The sequence below is a fragment of the Lontra canadensis genome, unplaced genomic scaffold, assembly GCF_010015895.1.
Source record: "Lontra canadensis isolate GAN:19392208 unplaced genomic scaffold, GSC_riverotter_1.0 scaffold18, whole genome shotgun sequence".
NCBI classification, from domain to species: Eukaryota; Metazoa; Chordata; class Mammalia; order Carnivora; family Mustelidae; genus Lontra; species Lontra canadensis.
Window position 1 is genome coordinate 17,398,561 of NW_022631012.1, and position 20,810 is coordinate 17,419,370.

General features: G+C 42.5%; 1 protein-coding gene across 2 annotated transcripts in view; it reads left to right on the top strand.

The window, feature by feature from the left end:
• The window catches only part of HECW2 (HECT, C2 and WW domain containing E3 ubiquitin protein ligase 2), a 352,056-nt gene that overhangs the window by 117,292 nt on the left and 213,954 nt on the right, over nucleotides 1–20,810 (top strand). For both annotated transcript variants that reach the window (XM_032860185.1, XM_032860184.1), the window contains exon 2: nucleotides 15,215–15,541. In XM_032860185.1, coding sequence (XP_032716076.1) covers nucleotides 15,250–15,541 — 292 coding nt within the window. In that variant the 5' untranslated portion in view covers nucleotides 15,215–15,249. The remainder of the gene's footprint in view (nucleotides 1–15,214; nucleotides 15,542–20,810) is intronic.

Sequence of the window (20,810 nt, forward strand, 5' to 3'; positions counted from 1 at the left end):
ACATGTTGCCCAGAACTTATCCTTCCACCCAGCCTCCATGCAGGAGAAGAGTGGCCTTTATGTAGGCACATGTACTGGTCAGCCTCCTTCATGTTGATAAAAGAATGAGACCCCTCCCAGAGGCTTTGCCCTTAATCACTTGTGTCATTCAAGGTCAGATTTTTATTAGTGGACATTATCTTGAATTTTCCATTAGCCACATTCTTATGGAAAACTAATTTATAAGAAATTACATTCACCAAGAATTGCTTAAAAAATATGAAGTCGGGTTATTGCTCTAAGCTCTAAAATTTAAGTTTAAATTTTATCCTTGAGTTTAACTAGAGGCTAGCTACTAGACAGCCCCATTCCAGGAGCAATATATTGTGAGCCACTCATGTTAGTTAATGCTTTTAGGAGCCACCTTGAGAAAGGTAAAAAGAATAGGTAAGAGTGATTTTGAAATATATTCTATTTAGCTACTCTGGAGAACAGTATGGAGGTTCCTCAAAAAGTTAAAAATAGAACTACTCTATGACCCAGCAATTGCACTACTAGGTATTTACTCAAAATGTACAAAAATATAGTTTCAAAGGGGGCATCTGTACTGTGATGTTTACAGCAGCATTATCAACAATGGCCAAGTTATGAGAGAGTCCAAATGTCCATCAACTGAAGAATGGATAAAGTGGTGTGTACACACACACACACACACACACACACACACACATCATGTAATATTACTCAGCCATCAAAAGAATGAAATTTTGCCATTTGCAATAACATGGATGGAGCTAGAGTATAGTATGCCAAGTGAAATAAGTCATTCAGAGAAAGGAAAATACCATATGATTTTAGATGGGAGGGAAGAGGGTGGCGGATGGGCTAGGTGGGTGATGGGATTAAAGAGGGCCCTTATTGTGATGAGCACTGGGTATTGTGTGTAAGTGACAAATCACTGAATTCTATTCCAGAAACCAATATCATGCTGTATGTTAATGAAGCAAAATTTAAATAAACAAAACCAAGAACACCTATTTTATTTAACTTGATATACCTGAAACACTATCATTTCAATATGTAATCAACATAAAATGTATTAATGGGATATTTTACTTTCCTTTGGAGGTACCAAGTCTTTAAACTCTGGTGTGTATTTGACACTTATAACATATCTTAGTTTGGACTGGCCACATTTCTGATGCTCAGTAGCCACCACATGTGGCTGGTGGTTCTTGTCGTGGTGGCACATTGTAGACCATTGTAGAGTCGTGTGTGAATGTGCCTCGATGGGAGCAATTTGTGTTAAGCCTGTGATGTGTCACGAAAATGGTAATACAAGAAGACTGTCGTAGTTGGTGGAGGTATAGGAATGCGCATTGGTACTTCGTTTATCATGAAGACTAATAGGAGAATATTCTCTCAGGTTTCATCACCAGGAAAACATTCTTATTTATATTAGGACACAGGGCTGATCCTGTGATTCTTGTAACTTTTTGGTTGGGATGCTAGAAAGTTCAGAGACAAATTAATGGCCTATTTCTAGTACCTGAGCAGTGCTGAATGGTGTGAGTTTTGCATATAAACTTTACCCCTGGCTTGCTTCCCCTTGCTTTTTTCTCTTGCTTCTTTTCAGCTTATGGAAGGTCATGTGCCAACATGTCATGCAATTTTTGTTTTCGAATAAAGATGGGGATAAATAAAGTCTTGTGTTATTTAAATTTTTTTGTAAGTTTAAATAATTATGTCAGTCTAAATTCTATAGAAAATAAAATCGATTGTGCTTTGTGGTCCTGACATGGCAGACCTTTTAGAAGATCATGAACTTTGAGTCCTTGGCTTGACTATACAGCTTTGAGCTTCAGGGCGTGTCAACTCTGCCACATTCATAGGAGGGTTGTTCTATGTATAATAGCTCAGAGTTGCAAATTTCGCATGTGAGTGAGATGGTAAGTTTAACAAATGTCTTCATTTCTTCATGAAAACGTCTCTTCATTTCTTAATGAAAATTAAGAATTTGAAGATTTCACATAAATCTGAAGTTTGAACTTATGTATTTCAATTTTGTATGTTAAAAGTACTGAATTAATGTAACAATCCTCCCCCCCCTTTTTTTTTTACAATATTGTAATCTCAGTTCAGAATTTAACTGAAAATACAAAACCAAAATGATTTCTATATAGTAAATTGAACTGTAAAGGTAATTTGTGTGGGATTCTGAATACACAAGAGAAAGTGTTTTTATTCCTCCTTAAAAAAATAGAATTGAAAAAGTTTTACAAAGGCTGAAATCTCTCAGTTGCCTTTTGGTTCTTTTAAAATGTGGTTTAAAAAACTTGGATGTACTTGGGAAGATAGTATCTATGTTATTTGGTCTAACATGGGACTACATAGGGACACTGACTCACTCACTGGTAATTTCTTATGTTAGCAGTTCTCAGATTTCAGCATTAACAACATTAACTGGGGAGTATGTTAAAAATCTGATGTATGCGCCCTACCCCATAGGTAGGTTAGGATTAGTAGATTTGGGCTGATGGTCTAGAAAATGATAGTTTAACACATTCTCTTGCTTGTCATATTCCTGGTAGCTGCTTTTCCCATCTTTCTTTTCCTAACCCAAATATCCCAGGAAAAAAATGCATTGCATACCTAATCGCCACAGTCTTTTTCCTTTGGTCTTGTCCTCAGCCCCGGCTTTTTGAGTTATAACTGACATATAACATTGTGTACGTAAGATGTAAAACATGATTAGTTTTGTTTTACTTTATTTTTTAAAGATTTTATTTATTTGACAGAGAGAGAGGAGGGAGAGAGCACAAGCAGGGGGAGGGGCAGGCAGACAGGGAGGAAGAGGGAGGAAGCAGGCTCCTGGCTGAGCAGAGAGCTTGTGGCAAAGATGGGGTGGTGGGATGGATGGGGCTCCACCCCAGGACTCTGGTGTCATGACCTAAGCCAAAGGTGGACACAGCTGACTGAGCCACTCAGGTGCCCCTACCACTGTAATTTTAGCGAATACTTCTGTCACATCACGTAATTACCATTTCTTTTCTGTGGTGAGAGCACTTAAGATCTATTCTCTTAGCAGTTTTTAAGTATATAATGGAGCATTATTAACTATAATCGCCACTGGATCCCTAGAACTTGTTCATCTTGTGACTGGAAGTTTGTATATTTTGATCTCCGCATTCCTCCCTGCCCTCTCTCCCCGCCCCTCACACCCCAGGCTTTTTCTTGTCTCTCTTCCCTCACCCCTCCCTGGCTAACACCATGGTTTGTAGGGCAAGTCACATTCTTTGGAGTTTTCAGTTTTGCCTCCCAGCTTCACCTATCATGTAGGTCTTACACAAAGCCCGTGTATTGTCTAAGATTCTTGATGTCTGTGGCAGAAACCCAGCCCAACTTGCCTAACCACAAAGAGAAAAGTGTCAGAAGAGCCTAAGAGTGGGTCTTGGGATGGACACTCTGGATTGAGGCTGGAGTAGTCTATAAATGTCTCTCTGGTTCTCAGCCTGGCTGACCACCAAAGTCCTCACATTGCCAGAAGGCGGACAGGGGAACACTTTCCTCTTTAAGGAGAAGAGGAGGAGAAAAATGCTATATCCAGAATCTCTTCTCTTATCCCATTTAATCATGTATCAGGGCAGAAGGGCTTCTTACTATTACAAAGAGTGGGTTTTTGGTTTACTCTGGGATCCTTCTTTAAAAAAATAAAAAAGATTGCAGGGGCACTTGGCTGGCTCAGTCTGAAAAGTATGCCGCTCTTGATCTTGGGGCCAAGAGTTTAGCCCCATATTGGGCATAGAGATTACTTAAATAGATAAATAAATAAACTGGAAAAAATGGCATGAAAGCGATAATGGATAAGTGTATAGTGTCTTGAGATATTTCCCTAATTACAACCAATAATTGATTTTCATTTTAATGAGATTTTCACTTTGAAATGATTATTTAAGGCTGTGGTATCTTCCTAAATTTAATAATGCAGGATTCTAAGCAAAAATAAGAATTTAATTTCATTTATAAACTGAATGGATTCCTTTCTTTGAATAGATTTTAATCTATTAACTAAAATGCTGCGTCTTGTATATTGAATTTGGGGGCAGGAATCCAATTTCTTTAAATTTAATAAGTTAAACTAATTCGACTCATGGAAACAAATGAAATTTTTTCAGCATCTTTAGAGAGAAATTGGCAGTTTTTCTTATGTGACTTTATCTGATGCACAACCCAACTAAAATAGTTCTGTCATTATTTTGTAAGAATTGCCTGTTTTCTAGAAATCACTGCACGAGACGTCAAACCTTGTTTCATCGTATATTCTCGTTTGTTCTACTTGCAGTAATGACTGGGCATCTGCCACTACGCCGGACATCCCACGAGACTACCAGGAAGGGGATAGAGAAGAGCAAATTGCTTTGTGTGAGGCTGTGGTTCTGAAGACAGCGGGAGAGCCGTCAGGGCACCCCGAGGATTAGTGTGTGCATCAGTGCTGGGGGGGAGGAAGCCGGTACTTTAGGCAGCATCCCACTTGGAATAACTGATTCCCTCCTTCTTCCTCTTCAGAGGAAGAGGGCCCAGCACTGGTTTTGCGGTGCCTCCAATGCCGTGGAATTGAGCCTTGAGAACGGGAGCTGGTATGGGAGGCAGAGTTTCATCTTCCAGCTTACCTTAGGCTTTCACGTGCTTGAACAAGGAGCCCTTTAATTATGTATTCATGGTCCTTTAAAGAAATGGGTGGGTGAGAAGAGAAAGGCAAAGGGTGGGACTTGTCCGGAGTCCTACTCTGGAAGGGCTCCCCTTGGCAAAGCTGCTGTCTGGGATCTCTGTCACCCCCACACTTTACAGAGTTGTCAGAGTAGGTGGAGACTGCCTTAAAGGAGGGAGAGTCCCACTTCTCAACAGCAATATGGGCTTATAAAGTTGACTTGTAATTAATCTGGGGCTCATAACAAGTAATAAGTAATGACTTTCTGTGCCTGCAAAGCTTATAGTAGGTGGACCAAAATTGAGGTCCAGAAAGAAGACTTGGGGGAAAGCAGGCCAGTTCAGGCCACTCAGAAGCTCTGCTTTGGCAGTGAGAGGTTACTTGGCACCTGCGTTAGGGCACTGACTTTAAACCCTATACCTAGATGATTTTATCTCCCCACCCCACAGCTTTGTGGGTAACCCTAGGTACCACATGATATGGCCCAGGTATAGAAACCCCAGGAAGCTGCGGTATATGGGCAGAGAAGCAGGCTTTAAGGACCTGTGTGTGGATCTCAGCTGGGTCACCCACTCACTTGGTGCTCTCATCTGGAAATCAGATCTAGAAGTAATGGCTCCATCACAGGGTAGCTGTGGAGATAACCCGAGGGTGAGAGTGGGGCAGAGGGTAGACAGGAGATAACAGGAAAGCAGGCCTTTTAAAGTATTTTTTTTTATTAAAGATTTTATTTATTTATTTGACAGAGATCACAAGTAGGCAGAGAGGCAGGCAGAGGGGGAGGGGGAAGCAGGCCCCCTGCTGAGCAGAGAGCCCAAAGCCGGGCTCGATGCGAGGACCCTGAGATCATGACCTGAGCCGAAGGCAGAGGCTTAATCCACTGAGCCACCCAGGCGCCCCGGGAAGCCAAGTTTTATAGTAAATGGGGGGAAAAGGGTTTGACCTGGACAAGGAAAAGTTCAAATTATGGGTATCACTTTACCTTACATACAGGAAAGAATCACAAATATGGCCCAATTATTAGAAGGAAAAAAGGGCAAAGGAAGGTGTTGAAATTTTTCAAGAGTTGAAAGGAGTTGAAAGGAGTTAATTTTTTCAAGAGAATTGTACAATAGCACCGTGTCATGTTTGTCTTTCTTGCCACAGTCGTGAAAGCCTTATTACAGAAACTGTGCCGGGGCTCGGTCGACCCTCCCACAGCCCGTATTTAATTCTGTGACATTCAAATTGCTTCTCATTTTCTTCCTCCTTCGCTTGTCAACTGTTCTAACTCTACCAGTTCTAACCCTTATTCATCCGTGGTTTGGCATGTGATTCAAGAAGTGATTCAAAAATCTCTTTCATTGACTCTTATGAATTCCTGAATGTTTTACCAGTTCGTGCAGTTTCTCTTCTCCCTCAGTTTATTCTTGGCGCGGCTGAGGCCCCGTGAATGACTGACAGACGTGACTGGCAGGGATCAACTGTCGCTGCTCGGAAGCAGTGGTTGAATGGGGATTAAGCTTGAAGTCTGCAGTTCCTTGTTTGGTGATATGTTTTGCTTTCTTCCTCAGCTTCTTAACAGGGCGCAGCTGGATAATGAATACCTAGGCAGAAAAAGAGCTCTTTTTTGTCAAAGGGATTTGAAAACGATAGTACTGTGAAAATACAGGTAGTTCTTCCGGGAAAGGTTTCAAACATTTCTTATCCTAATTCTTGAGTTGAGATTAAGCTCGACGTTGATAAGCAGGATCATGATACTGAACAGAACTGTTTCCTTATCCACATGCTGCACGTTGACGTTCGTTTAATTTTTTGGTTCTTCCAAATGATTCTCCAAACCACTGCGAATCTTAGAAATTGGGTGATTTATTAAATTCATTCCTTTTCTATTTACAGGAGAGAGAGAGTGAGTGGGGGGTGGGGGGGGGAGGGACTGTCTGGGGGGAGGGAGAGAAGCAGACTCCCTGCTGAGCAGGGAGCTCAGTGTGGGCCTCTGTCTCAGGACCCTGAGATCATGAGCTGAGCTGAAACCGAGAGTCAGATGCTCAACCAGCTGAGCCGCCTGGGTGCCCCATTCCCTTTCTAGTCTTAAGACTCTGAAGTTCCTTGAGAATGGGGCGTGTTTCATCCTGGTTCCTTGGAGCTAGAAGAGGGCCTCACACATGATAGGCATTGGAGATTGCTTGTATGGACACCCAGGTCAGTTTAGCAGTCTGTGTTTATGACTTACATGTGACTCCCCACTCTAACGTGATCATTACTTATTGTTTGATTCCATCCCTTTTTCCTTTTTCTGTTCAAATGTGCCTTTTGTGAAGCTCAGTAATAATGGCAAACGTTGGTTGGTAATCTCAGACTTTGAAATGTTAACCTGTATGTTTGCAGCTTCCGCCCACAGCCATCACATGGTGCCAGTGAAATTGTGTCACTTACATCCCTTGTATTCACAGGTTGTGACTCACCTGTAAAATTAAAAACAACAATCGATCATTTAATTGAATGGGCATTGTTCTTGGTGCTCTCCTGAAAAACCATCTAAATTCATTTGCCTACTTAGAGGTGACATCTGTCTGTCACTTCTAACTCTTCATGAAGCACGTATTCTAGTGTGGAGAGACACTAGACACTAGAGAGGCGCTAATAACTCATACTGGATACTAGAATGTGACAGTGCTATGGAGGAAAAATAAAGCAGGGAAAGGGTAGTGTTGAGGCAGTTGAAATTTTAATAAGAGTGATCAGGGAGGGTCCTACTGAGAGTGTGGCATTTGGTAAACATGTGAAGGGGTAGCAAAATGAGCCATGTGGATATTGAAGAGAAGAGCTTCTGTGGCAAAGGAAACAGCAGATGCAAAGGGCCTGTGGTAGGGGATGGCTGATGCCTTCTAGGAACTGTAGTGGCACAGGGTGAGCATGAGCATGGGTGGCCATAGTGGTACATGAAGTCAGAGAGGACCAGGGACCAGATCATGTGGGCCTTGTAGGCCATTACATGGGTTTTGGCTTTTATTCTAAGTGAAATGGGGGCTCCTAGAGGGTTTTGAGTTAAGAGCAAGTAGTCCTACTTATATTTGAAAAAGTCATCCCAGCTGCTGCTTTGAGGGTAGATAGCAGAAAATCAAGACTAGGAGCAACAAAGGATGTGATTCTTTATTCAGAGGATAGAGATAGTGGTTTGCATCAGAGTGAAGCCATTGAAAGCTAATTCCTTTCTTCCCTTTTTTAAACTGGATTCTTTCTTTGGCTTAGGACTCATGCCATATTTCCGTGGCCTCTTCCTATCTTTCACAGCCCAGCTTAGTTTTTCTCATTAGGCTTCTAAACCCTCCAGCCCCTGCCCATCATTCTCTGCAGCGAACTCCTGCTGACTTCCGCACTTATACCTTACAGAGGGCAGTTGCTCTTGATTTCCCACACGTAGGTTGGGTTTTATTTCTTTCCATACTGTAGCAAGGACCTTGCCTTGTACCTTGCAGCATAAAGTAGGCCCTTTACTCAAATCCTTTCTGAATGGCTGCTACATTCTAAAGAGAAGTCAACATGCGCCCCTACTGTCCATTCGATCCTTTCAAATTCTTCTTTTTTCATTAGGGGCAGTTAATGCCCTCCATTCAAAAATATTTCCTGAACACTTACTCTTTTGTGGAGATGATGTGTGAGAGAAACAGTAATTGTCCTTGGAGAGTGTATCGTCTGACAAGAGAAGACGTGGATCTTTGTAATTAGACGCTGAGGCGTTGTGGAGTATGAGGGAGATGAATGATATAAAAAGGCCCCCCGGGATCCAGCAGTAGGAGTTTGGCCTTCTGGCTGGCTGTTCCTCAGAAAGACAGGAGGACTGGGGGCTGCAGGGGGAGAGCATGGCGGGGCCAGTGGGGAGCCTGCTGAGCACTTCCGTGCATGGCTGCATAGACAAGCTTACATTGGAGTAAGTCCCAGATGGAAGTTTTTAATATTTTCTTTCAGGAAGTGTAAAGAAATCCACTCAAAAATCCGCCCTCCCCCCTCCACCTTGACCCTCAGAGCCGAGGTGCAAATTCATGCCTTCCTCACCCGCCCGCCACCCGGACTTCGGGAAGGCCTAACTTCCGGTTTAGCTTCCTCAGCTTAAATGTCGCTCCCTGTGAGAGGCCCGCCCCGCTCGCCCTGCCAAAACTTGGTTGCACCCCTGCACCTTTGTTTGCTTTCATCCCGGCCCTTTAATTATGCTACTGACTGGACTGGGGGTGCCGTCCCTGAAGAAATGCTGCAGGGAGAGAGCGGGTGGGTCGGGAGAAAACGCTGGAGTCCGAGGGCACGCTGGGAAGTGACCGTCTGGGTGGGACCTGACTGGAACTTGGCTTAGTCTTGCTGTGGAAGTAGGAATGGAGAGAAGCATGAAGGCTTCAAAAATGTGTTCTTTGGGGGTACAGGGTAGTGCAGCTGCTATTACTAGCGTTCACAGTTACAACCTCTGGGTGTTTTACGGAATGAACAATTTATTGCAGTACAGTTGTCTTTTCTGGCAGCTTTTGACAGTCTGTAACTGGGAGCTCATGCTTTGTGGTTTGCATCCCAGGGAAGACTGCCCCCGGCCCATGTCTTCCGACCCCCACGAAGTCATGTAGAATTTGTAATATCTGAATTCCGATTGCCGACAGTTGGTAATTATTTACAGCTCTAGTAGCTGAAGATAATGTTTTGGCATGTGTTCCATGCAAAAGAAAAATAAAACATCTTTTACCCTAGGGATGTTCAGGGAGTAAAAGTTTAATATCTTTCAAAAGAGATGACTTTGAAATGAATTGATTCCGCTTCCCCCACACAAACCATTAATATTTGTCAACGGAGAAGCAAACCATAAGAGCGCTTGAAATAAAAGCAAAGAGTTTTGTTTTTGTTTTTGGTTTTTTTTTTTTTGTTTGTTTTTGTTTTTTTTTAAATAGGTAGACCATGGAATTTCACGTGTGTTTACTGAAAAAGAGGTTGGAATTTTTAAAAAGGTCTTGAAAATACATGAAGCTCTGTTTCCCGTTTTTCTAATCTGGTATAACGTTTAAGAGTGATTCTTGAAGTTCTACCCTTCTTAATGTAATAACATTTTAACAATATTGATCAGTGTTTTAAAAAATCAATATCTATGCCAATGAATATCATTCCAGGAAGGGGTTCATTACAGTGCATCTTCAACTTTTGAGGTAAATGAGTAATATTGTTGCCTTTGTTCCTCCCATACCTGAGATCCTATTCTGTTTTCTTCTCTCATTATATATATAAGGATTTGTCATTTGGGTGCTGATATTTTGTTAGTTTCCTTCTCTTTTTCCTTTATTTTTGTCCAACATTCATGTCCTTGTCTTCTAATAACCACTTCCTTTTTTTTTTTTTTTTTTTTTTGAGGAAATTGCCTTCAGTTTTGGGCTAGATGTCTTTTCTTCTCCCAGGGCCCCGACAGGCTGTGTGGAACCGCCCGCTCGGCAGCCTGCTCTCCTCTCAGCAGAGCGAGAAGGAATGCGTGTCTCCCTGCACCCTCACTCCCGAGTACAGTTAGTTTTCGAAGTTGACATTTTAATGGATAAAAAATTATATCTCATTTTTTAAAAACGTGTTTTTAGATACATAATATTAATTATTTAACTTTTATCTTTTGGGAATTACCCATTCACACCTGCGAAGAAAAGTTTCATAATTGAATTAAAAACCTTATTGAATTGAAAGAACTAAAAAGAATGAAGCCAAATATAAATTACTTTCTCTTATTTATTTATCTAACTGTATATTTAGTGATTTAAGGCTTAAACCACCTCTTGCAAGAGCTGTTGGACTCAATCTTTAAAATGAAAAGCTTTTGGGGTGCCTGGGTGGCTCAGTGGGTTAAAGCTTCTGCCTTCAGCTCGGGTCATGATCCCAGGGTGCTGGGCTGGAGTCCTACATCGGGCTCTCTGCTCAGCGGGGAGCCTGCTTCCCTTCCTCTCTCTCTGCCTGCCTCTCTGCCTACTTGTGATCTCTGTCTGTCAAATAAATAAATAAATCTTTAAAAAAAAATGAAAAGCTTTTGGAACTTAAAATTATTTCTCCCCATTTGCGTACATTCCTTTTCCAAACTGACAAGTGGACTGTCTTTGTGTTGTGGATCCTGACATATTACTTGATGAAGTGAGAAGAAGGTGAGGCTTTTCTTAAAGAGCAGCAGCCTGGCGGGTAAATGGAATTTTCTGATACTTCTCTGTCTGAGAGGAAGCGGAAGGGAGGGGCAGTTTCAGTCATCTTGGACTCTCTGTAAAACGCCGTGGTATCCTGGGTGCATTTACTGGCAAGTCATAGAGCAGGGATTTTCTGGTATTAATCATTCTGCTAGAACATTTTTGCTGAGGAAGCTGAGCATTGGGGTTATGATTACGTATGAAGCACTGAGTAATGACTATGATTGCTTTCTTGTAACAGCAGATACGGCGGAAAGCCACTGGGGAGGCATGTTCAGTTGAGATTTTGGTGATGGCTTTCTTCATCTCGTGTGTCAGCTAGCCTTGGGGGTCTGATGGTCTCTCATTTCTTCCTAGATTTCTCACATCTCTGCTTATTGGAGGCTAATTATGTTTTCCTTCATGTCTCTTGACACAGTTTCCTCCCCTTGTTTTCCTTATTTATGTAGTAAAACACACATGGGAGTTTGAAGCATAGTTTAGTTGAGCAGGGGTGTGCGTGTGTGTGTGGGGGGTGTTGTGTGGTATATATATGTTTTTAATTTGAAAGGTTAAATAAGGATGTTAGTTGTTATTATTATTATTTTTTTTAAATTTTATTTATTCATCTGACAGACAGATCACAAGCAGGCAGAGAGGCAGGCAGAGAGAGAGGGAGGAAGCAGGCTCCCTGCCTAGCAGAGAGCCTGATGTGGGGCTTGATCCCAGGACCCTGGAATCATGACCTGAGCCAAAGGCAGGGGCTTTAACCCACTGAGCCACCCAGGTGCCCCAAGTTGTTATTATTGATTTTGCTTGTCAGTGTCCAGTCTAAGAAGTTAAAATCCTAGTTTGTAAAATTTCTAGTTTGTAAAAGTCTTTTGACGAGGAATGTTGTCAGTTCTTGCCCTTCAGGTGAGATCTAGTCAATTGACATTCACCTCCAGATTCTTGAGCAAAAATATTTTACATGAAAACACTTGCTTAGTATATTTGTCACCTGCTACTGTCTGTGTGTCTTCTACGCAAATATGCTGCTTTTGGAACTGAAGTTGTATAGTAAGGTGTTTTGCAATTTGCTTGGTAATTGCATCTCTCTTGACCTCTGGAAGAAGAGCGATTTTGTTTTTGGTTGTTGTTGAAGCAGATGTCTGTTTTCTGAGAGAGCCACATAGTGCAGACCTAATCACAGCAGAAGGGGGAGGGGGTTTAAGGAGGGCGACATTAGGTTACATTGTGTCCTTCCGGAATGGGATGGATTGTCTAAGGATCTTGAAGGGACCAGCTTTCTGGTTAACAAATATGGGGGCGTACTAATCAGTTTCCCTTACCATCAGCTTTACCTTCTAAAGCTTTTCAGAAGAGCATGGATAATTTTCTGAAGAAAATTAGTCTTTCTTATGGCCTAAGACATAGGTATAAAACCAAGAAGCAAATGAAGAATTCTTCGATTTCAGTAGGAGAAAGTGTCAAGCAGCCGTTCTCTGTCTTTTCAGTAGCTGATTTTCCCATGTGAGAATATTGCATTGAATAAAGTAAAATTATAAAGTAAAATTTTATCTATAACATTTAGAGTGGTTTGATTTTTTTTTCATTTTCATGCAACTTTGAGAATTAATTTTTGCATCATGTTTGATCTTATTTACTGTGGAAACATGAACTCTGAAACACATATCACTTTTCCTAGAGGGGAAAAATGGCTCGGATTGTGGCCCCTCATTGTAATCTAAGCATTCTAATTTCTGATTTTATTTCTTCTACATCGATCTGAATTATATAGAGTAAAATATCTGAATGAGGCTTTTTAAATTTAAATTTAATTTGATTTAACTTTTGAGAGAGAGAGAGAAGGAGTGTGAGCAGGAGGCAGGGCGGAGGGCAGAGGGAGAGCGAGACTCTTAAGCAGGCTACACCTGAGCACGGAGCCAGACACGGGCTCAAGACCCTGAGATCATGACCTGAGCTGAAACAGAGCTGAATCCTTCACTGGCTGAGCCAGCCAGGCGCCCCCCGAATGAAGCTTTGAAACCCCGAACGAATAAGCCTTTTCTAGATGAACTGGCATAGTTGATTCTAATTAATAAATAATGTCTGTTATTAAGCAGAGACTTGCATTTGAATATTTATTTTACTGCTGGCCTCATAACCAGAAACCCGGCCCACCCTCGCAAGAGTCCTTGGGACATTTCCTTGGAGACGTTTCATTTACTTCAAACCCACCCAAGATGGTATTGATTTTCTCAGCTCTGCTAGTGTTTCTGAGATTCTGTTGTCCCTTAGACTGAAAATCCAGAATTTAGTCCTAATTTCTCCCTACTTTTATCCCCATATTCATTCTGTTGCCAAGTCTTTGGGCTCTTTCTTTGAAATATTCCCAACTGATTTATTTCCTTTCTGTGTTACTGACATCCGTTTCTCCACTCTCAGGGCCGGATGCCTTAACTAATCGGCTTTTAACTGGTTTCCCCACTGCCGTTTCCCTCCCAGCCCTGCGGAGGCTTTCAGATGGTGTGTCATACTTATATTTTATATTTTGACTCTTCCGCTCGAGACCCTGGAATGGCTCCCTGCTCATCGCTCTTAGTGAGGTTTCAACGGACTTGCTTCATATTCTGTGTCCGAGAGTCTTCTAATTTCTTCTCTCTCTAATCTCCCCTCTCACTTTGTGCAGTTCCCGGCTTGTAGGTCCTCAACTTTAAAAGTTCTTTCCCAAGTGAATTGTTTGGAAATTGGAATTAATTTTTTAAATGTAGAAACAGTTATTTAAGAGACATGGTTGAGTTCCGAAGCTTTAACTTAGCTGTGTTTCCTCATGTAGCTGATTTCTGGCTTCTGGAAGCCAGAAGCCACGTTGAATAGGGAGGCAGGGGAGGGATGGCCTGCTTTCTCCTTCTTTCCCAATTACAGGGTCATCTAGCACAAGGCAGAACTCACAGTGATTTTTCATGAGTAAAGGTAGGTCTGTCTGTAGCATTTGATTTCGGTTAACTGTCTTCCAGTCCTTGGAGCTACCCCAGACTAAGTAGTGCATTAATTAATTCGGCAATTACATTATTACTTAAATAACAGTCATTGCTCTTGCTGAATACTTTCACTTAGGATTTTTCTACTCCTTACAACAATCTTGCATGGTCCTTTAAAGTCACCTCCATTTAACAGATGAACGTACTGAGACAGGGTAAATTTTAAGCATGTGAGGCTACTGACTTAGAAACACACGTCTTCCAAATCATTTTAAAGAGTCAGTGCTGTGTGAATGTTTGTTAAACAGTGATACGGACGACCTCCATCTTTCCTCCACTTTATCTCCCCCGTCACTACCTGCACCCTCTACCGGGACGCTGTTCCTGCTTCATAGGATAGCTTCGAGGTCGATAGTTTCTTTCAATGTCCAGAGACATTTTAGTGTGATGTAGTCCCACTTGTTTATTTTTGCTTTTTTTGCCTTTGCTTTCGGTGTCAGATCCAAACAATTATTGCCAAGATTGATGTCAAGATACTTACTGGCCTATGTTTTCTTCTAGGAGTTCTGTGGCTTCAGGGTCTATATTCAAATCTTTAATCCATTTTGAATTTAGGTTTTTTTGTTTTTGTTTTTTGTATTTTATAAGATAAGGGTCCAGTTTCATTCTTTCGCATGTGGCTGTCCAGTCTGCCCAGCTCCATTTACTGAGGAGACTGACTGTCTTTTCCCCAAGCTGACATTCTTGCTGGGACGAGTACGCAGTAACTAAGTATATAAGTACATGGTGCTGTGTGGCACATCAGATCGTAATAATTGTTGTTAGAGAGAAACACAGGGAGAGGGGAGGGATGGGGAAGGCTGAGGTGTTGCAGTTTTAGAGACGGTGGCCGCTGTATTTATTTAAGAGAGGAGGTGACATTTGAGCAGGTTCTTAAAAAAGACTCTAATGGGTTACATTCCCGTGCGAAGGAAATTGAGCAAGTTATCCTTTGCTCAATGGCATATTTCAACCATGTCAACATTTTCTGTCTTGCTTTTTAAAATCTGATTTCAACAGGAAACAAGTACGTGTAGGGGTGAAAGAAAACAGGACCGTTTCTGCAGGTGGGTTGTTGGGGAAAGGATAAACCTAAAAGGGCTAGTAGGGAAATCCCCTGCCTTGATTACCAGGAGGAAGCCGTGCTCCGTGAAGTCAAGGGCGGCAGGTGTGTGATGGCCGTTGCCTTTAAGTGACCTTCGTCTGGAGGAGCCGTTTCTGACATCATCCACTGACAGTAGAGTAATAGGTTTTATTTTGACAGCAGAAGATTATTGCATGGTCGGGCTTTAATAAACACTCTTTAGGTCTTTATGTCTGGGAAGCTTAAACCTGTTTCCTTGCCTTGTAACACTAATGCCCTGTGCTTGTGTCTCTCGCAGCTTTGTAGGAAGCTAACCTCCGAGGCGCAGGCGGGATGGCTAGCTCGGCCCGGGAGCACCTGCTTTTTGTGCGGCGTCGAAATCCCCAGATGCGGTACACACTGAGCCCCGAGAACCTCCAGAGCCTGGCCGCCCAGAGCTCCATGCCAGAGAACATGACCCTCCAGAGGGCGAACAGTGACACGGACCTGGTGACTTCCGAGAGCCGCTCCAGCCTGACTGCCAGCATGTACGAGTACACGCTGGGGCAAGCCCAGAACCTCATTATCTTCTGGGACATTAAGGAGGAGGTGGACCCCAGTGACTGGATCGGACTTTATCATATAGGTGAGTGACGTGACAGGGGCCTGCATGCGACTTAGAGCAGACAGTTTTACTGTGACGTAACACCGTTGTGTAGTTTTGCTGGGGGGTGTGGGGTGGGGAACACACCACACAAATAAACCCAGTAAGATTCTGGGACTTTTTCTTCTTTAGAAAGGAGAGAATCAACAATAATAAATAGCTTTGCCACTGTGAATTTTGTGGTTATATTTCTACCCTGATTAAATGCTAGGACCTGCAGATTTTATAATATTTTCTTTTTAAAGCTTCACAGTATCCTTGATCAGTAGTCCCATTGTGGCAAGAATTGGATATTAACTTTTACTAATATTTTTAAACTGGTGAAAAAGATGTCCAGACTTAGATAACTTATGTGAAAAAAATGTTCTGTAGTTTCTCTTTCTTTCTTTCTTTCTTTTTTTTTTGGCAGCAAAGCAAGGTTTATTGAGCGATAGTGAAGGGATAGTAGAAAGCTCCTGAAAGGGGAGGGGACCCGAGAGGGCTGCCCTGTTCTGTAGTTTCTAAAGGTTGAGTTTCATGAAGAACAACTTGCAGTCTGTGATGTCTTCTTATTTCGAAATTCCTGATGTGTCCTTGATCAGTTAAGTAAAGAAGGTGTCATATTTTCCTAACAAATGACTCAGGAATAGGTTGCTATTTATTTTAATAAAAATGTTCCAGCTGTGTTTAGCTGATTTGCACTTGCTGTGCATAGGTGAGCAAATGATGAATGGCATATGCCAGGAAATATAAAATTTGCTTTATTGAAAGCAAAAACCCAAACCCTACCGCCTGGGCTTAAAGAAAATCTAAATTAAACCTGATAATAAAAATCTAACATTCCTGACTCTTAATTTCACAAAACAAACTGAGGGTTGCTGGGGGGAGGGGGGTCAGGAGAGGGGGGTGGGGTTATGTACATCGGGGAGGGTATGTGCTATGGTGAGTGCTGTCAAGTGTGTAAACCTGGCGATTCATAGACCTTTACCCTTGGGGATAAAAATACATTATATATTTATAAAAAAATAAAAAAAGTTAAATAAAAAAAAATCTAACATTCCCCACAGTTGGGGAGGTTTTTCACTCAGAGAAGGGAATGCCTTTCAAAATTTAGCCTCAAGTATTGTAATACAAAGACATGTTTGCTTTCACTGTAAATGATAAACTAAGCATCTTTCTTGTTGGTTTTTTTGGAGTAAATTAGGGGGGGTGGAAAAGGCCTATTTGTTTATGGCAGTGCCTCTCATTCAGGGGCAACTTTACCCCCTACAGGACGCTTGGTAATGTCTTGAGCATCTTTGGTTGACACAGTGGGGTAGGGAATGGGAGACCAGGGATACCACTCCACACCCCGCAGCGCACAGGTCCTCCTCCCACAGCAGCCTGGTAGCACCGGTCTTGACAAACTCTGATTTAAGGCAGAGTAACAACAGAGTAACTTGTTGACAGTGTATCAAAATGTTCAACCCACTAAAATCTATGTTTTTCAGTAACAAAGAATTTTATGTTAACTAAAATAAAATTGATTTGTGTTTACTAATGTAAGTAACTCAACTAATCATGCTGATAACAAGAAATCTTAAATGGTGAAAAATATTTCAAGAATTTTTATTTTTCTGTTTCTTCTTATAACAATGAAAAAAGGGGGAAAAAGTCTTAAGAGTCCAGCATTTTTATCCGGATGTGTCTAAATATATTTTCAAGATGGGGACGGTAGGATTTAAAAATTGTATTTTTATTTCTGATATCTATTGTTTCACCAAAAAGTCTTACAGTGTTGATGGGACTTTGGAAGTAATTCTTTTGGTTTTATGTAACTTCAGCTTTTTAGATTTCACAAAACTGTTTTCATTTTAACATGATTTTAAAAATATTATCTATCTTCAAGTTTACTAACTTTTAATATTTTCATCCTCATTCTCTTGTCATCCAAGGAATTTTAAAATTTCAATTATTGACTTTACATTTATAGAATTTGCACTTCTTTCTTTTTTGTGTATTTTATTTTTCTTATGAGAGTCCCTATATGTTAACTCATTCAGACCATATTTTCATTCAGTTATTTGAATTGAATCGAATGTATCTGATTTAATTAAGTTCTTTGCAAAACCCAGTATCTGGGCAGTTTTTATTACCTGTTTTTCTCTTGATCATGGATCCCATTTTCCTGTTTCTTTGCATATCCAGCAGTTACTGATTTTAGATTGGCTGTTGAGAATTCTAAGTTGTGGAAATCCTGAGTCCTGTAGAACAATTTTTACTTTAATGTTAACTTCTATCCCATTAAGATATATGAGTAATATAGTTTTCCCTTTCGTGAGGATGGGTCAGTGGAAAGCCCATTGTGGTTCCCGGGCACTTCTAACTTGATGGGATTCAGCCTCCAAGCTTGGTCTATGCTATGGATTTTGTTAGGGCTTGGTGTAGGGCTTGGTTAGGCTAGATCTATGGTAGGCCTTGTTGGCCGTTGTACTTCTTCCCAAGTAGTGGCGTTTCTGATGTCTGAGCGGGTGCCTGGGCTGTCGACCAGGGCTCTTTTCTCTGGCTGGGCCATAACTCCAGTGTTCTCTAGCATGGCTGGACCTCCAGGAACTTCAACACCCCCAGCTCCTGTAGCAGCTGCTCTCTACAAAGCCTTGGTCGTGTTTCTCCGCACATGTACAGTCTAGACGTCAGCCTAAGGCTTGGGGGGCATCCCTGTGTGCGCTTCTCACCTTCACCCCTCCATCGCTCTTCCCTTCCCCGTCCCCCGCCTGTTGATCCAAACTCTGATCTCCGCTTGTCGGAGCTTCCGTGGACTCAGGAAGTGTCCCCTGGCTGAGACCTGGGTGGTCATAGAGTCCCCTCATCAGATTCTTCTCTCTCTGGGGTTTTCGTCTTAAGCCACCTGTTGTGCAATGTCTGAAAACCACCGCCTCCCAGTTTTACAGTTGTTTCCATCAGGAAGGCTAGTCTGGAACTAGTCATGGCCCTAGGACCTGAAGCAGAAGTTTCTTCCATGCTTTTGCTTTCCCAGAGGCAGTGAGAGATTTCACTTAATTTTCCCATCTCACCATTTCCAGAGAATTCTGAGTGAATAATAAATGGTGGTTTCAGTTCCATGGGTTTGTTAGTTCTTCTTAGTGTATTTTCTAGTGTTTTAGATCCCTGGCAGGGCAGAGAGAACTGGCGCCCTCAGACCTCTCAAGGGACTGGGGTGAACACAAATTAGCACCTGCAGGTGACAGTACCACATACTTGGGGTTCTAGCGCATGTTGTTGGTTTCAGCAGGTCTTCTGCAACAAATGACTCTGAAAGACACATGTCCCAGCATCTAAGACATTAAGTGTGGCGCATTCCTATAGCTGAAGGCTACAGCTGTGTTTCAGAGGAAGCCTGGCTTTTCTGGGACCTCAGAATGAGTGAACAGAGACCCGGCTTCAGGGAGAGATAGCCACTGCTCCTGGAGCTAAGATGGGCTATTCTGACCTCTAGGTTAGAGGGAGCCTCAGTTCTGGGGGGACTTTGCCCTCCCATGTGGAGAGGCATAGGTGGAAGCTATGTGGGCTTTCACTGACAGCTGTTTCCTGATCCTTCTTCATTATGGGCTCAGCAGCAAGCCATTGATCTCAGGGCAGGTAGGTCCTCCCCAGACTCAGGAAAGTTCTAAACTTATATGGTAATCCAGCGAGTGAGTAGCCTAGGAGTGGGCTGTGAGGCAGCTCTGTCCAGTGAGAGGTCAGGGAAAGACTTTGGGGGGAACTTCCTTTTCCAGTGAGAAGCCAGGGTCTCCTGTTGTCATTGGACTTCCCCTTCTCTTGTACCTGAGGCTGCGGTGACAGGATGTGACACTTTGAACTGTTGCTCCGTGGAGCAGCCATTAGACCTCAACCGAGACTGAAGCTAGGAATGACAGAGCAGAAGTCCGAATGAGCTTGGACTGGGGCTCCCGAGTTCTTGCCATGTGTGGAAACAATCTTCCCCTCTGCTTAAGTCCCCGCTGTGACGCTCTCTTGGACCTGCAGTTAATCCTAACCAAGCAGCTAGGTGGTGTAGAGATACCTGGGGGAAAAGGAGGGACGCGAACCACTTGTGAGGGCAGGACAGGGAGTGTGGGCTGCCTCAGTAGTTGCGACTTTAGGGAATGTGTCCAAATCTGCTCCAACAGAGTTAAGATCCATTAGGTCATTTTTTTTTTCTTCTAAAGTAACAAAAATCTGATACAAAAAGTTTGAAAATCTAACTCCAAGCCATGTGGAAATTTTCTAAAGTTTAGTAGGACCAGTCCTGTGACAGGTGTCATCTATGGAACGAGTCATTAAGTGACTCGAACTGCTTGAGGGCCCTATTAGGGAAGGTGGCCAGGGGATACATCGGGAGGAACCCGGAGGAAAAGAGGAACTGCAAGGCCAGGATGGAGAAAAGAATTTGGGGTACAAATGATGTCACCAATTTAAGGCCGTTGTGGCTAACCAGAAATACATTCTCTCTGGGGCTCTGTGACAGGGGCGCGCTGAGAATCCAGGTGTGCCCGCAGCAGCACGCGTGTCAGGGGCGGCCTCAGACCCCTGGAGGGACCAGCTGCCCCACTTCAGCGGAGTCCTGAGAAGCCGGACGGTTTCCTAGCAACGCCTGGTTTTATTTGTGGAACAGAGAGATGGTCTCTATAGAGATAAATCCCAAAGGGAAAGAAAGGGTTTGGGTGGAACGTCTGGCAGGGGAGGTGTGGCTAACTGGCACGCTCTGCACTTTGATTGTGTTTCTCTTGGCTTACATTTTCTTACTCTCGAGAAGTGGGAGTTTTGCTTGTGTTTGGCTAATTGTTCATAAGGTTCTGCATTGTACAAGTCAGTCCAGATGACGTTTGGCTAATCTGGGGAGAAAATATATACTCCTGGGTCAGAAAAATAAATTGTTCTCCAGGCATTGTAAGGGATATATACGTCCTGTTGGGAATACAAAGAAAAAAAATGTTTAAAATATCAAAGCGCCATTTGTGGTAAATTTGGGTGTGAACATAATTCCTAAAACAGGTGCTAATTATATTTTCTCTCTCTAGAAAGTCTCATACACACCCTGAGATTTCCAGAGATGATTACAATGTAGCTATAGCTCGGAATCTCCAGATTACAACAATGATTGCCTTGCAAATGGTTTTCAAAAATCACTAGATTTATAACTTACTGTCAGTCTCTGTGGCGAGAAGTGAGCCCTGAGGAGAGCAACACTGCTGTGCGTTGCTTCCTTCCAAGCTGGCTGGACAGAAAGTGCCGGACGCTCACATGTGCGGAA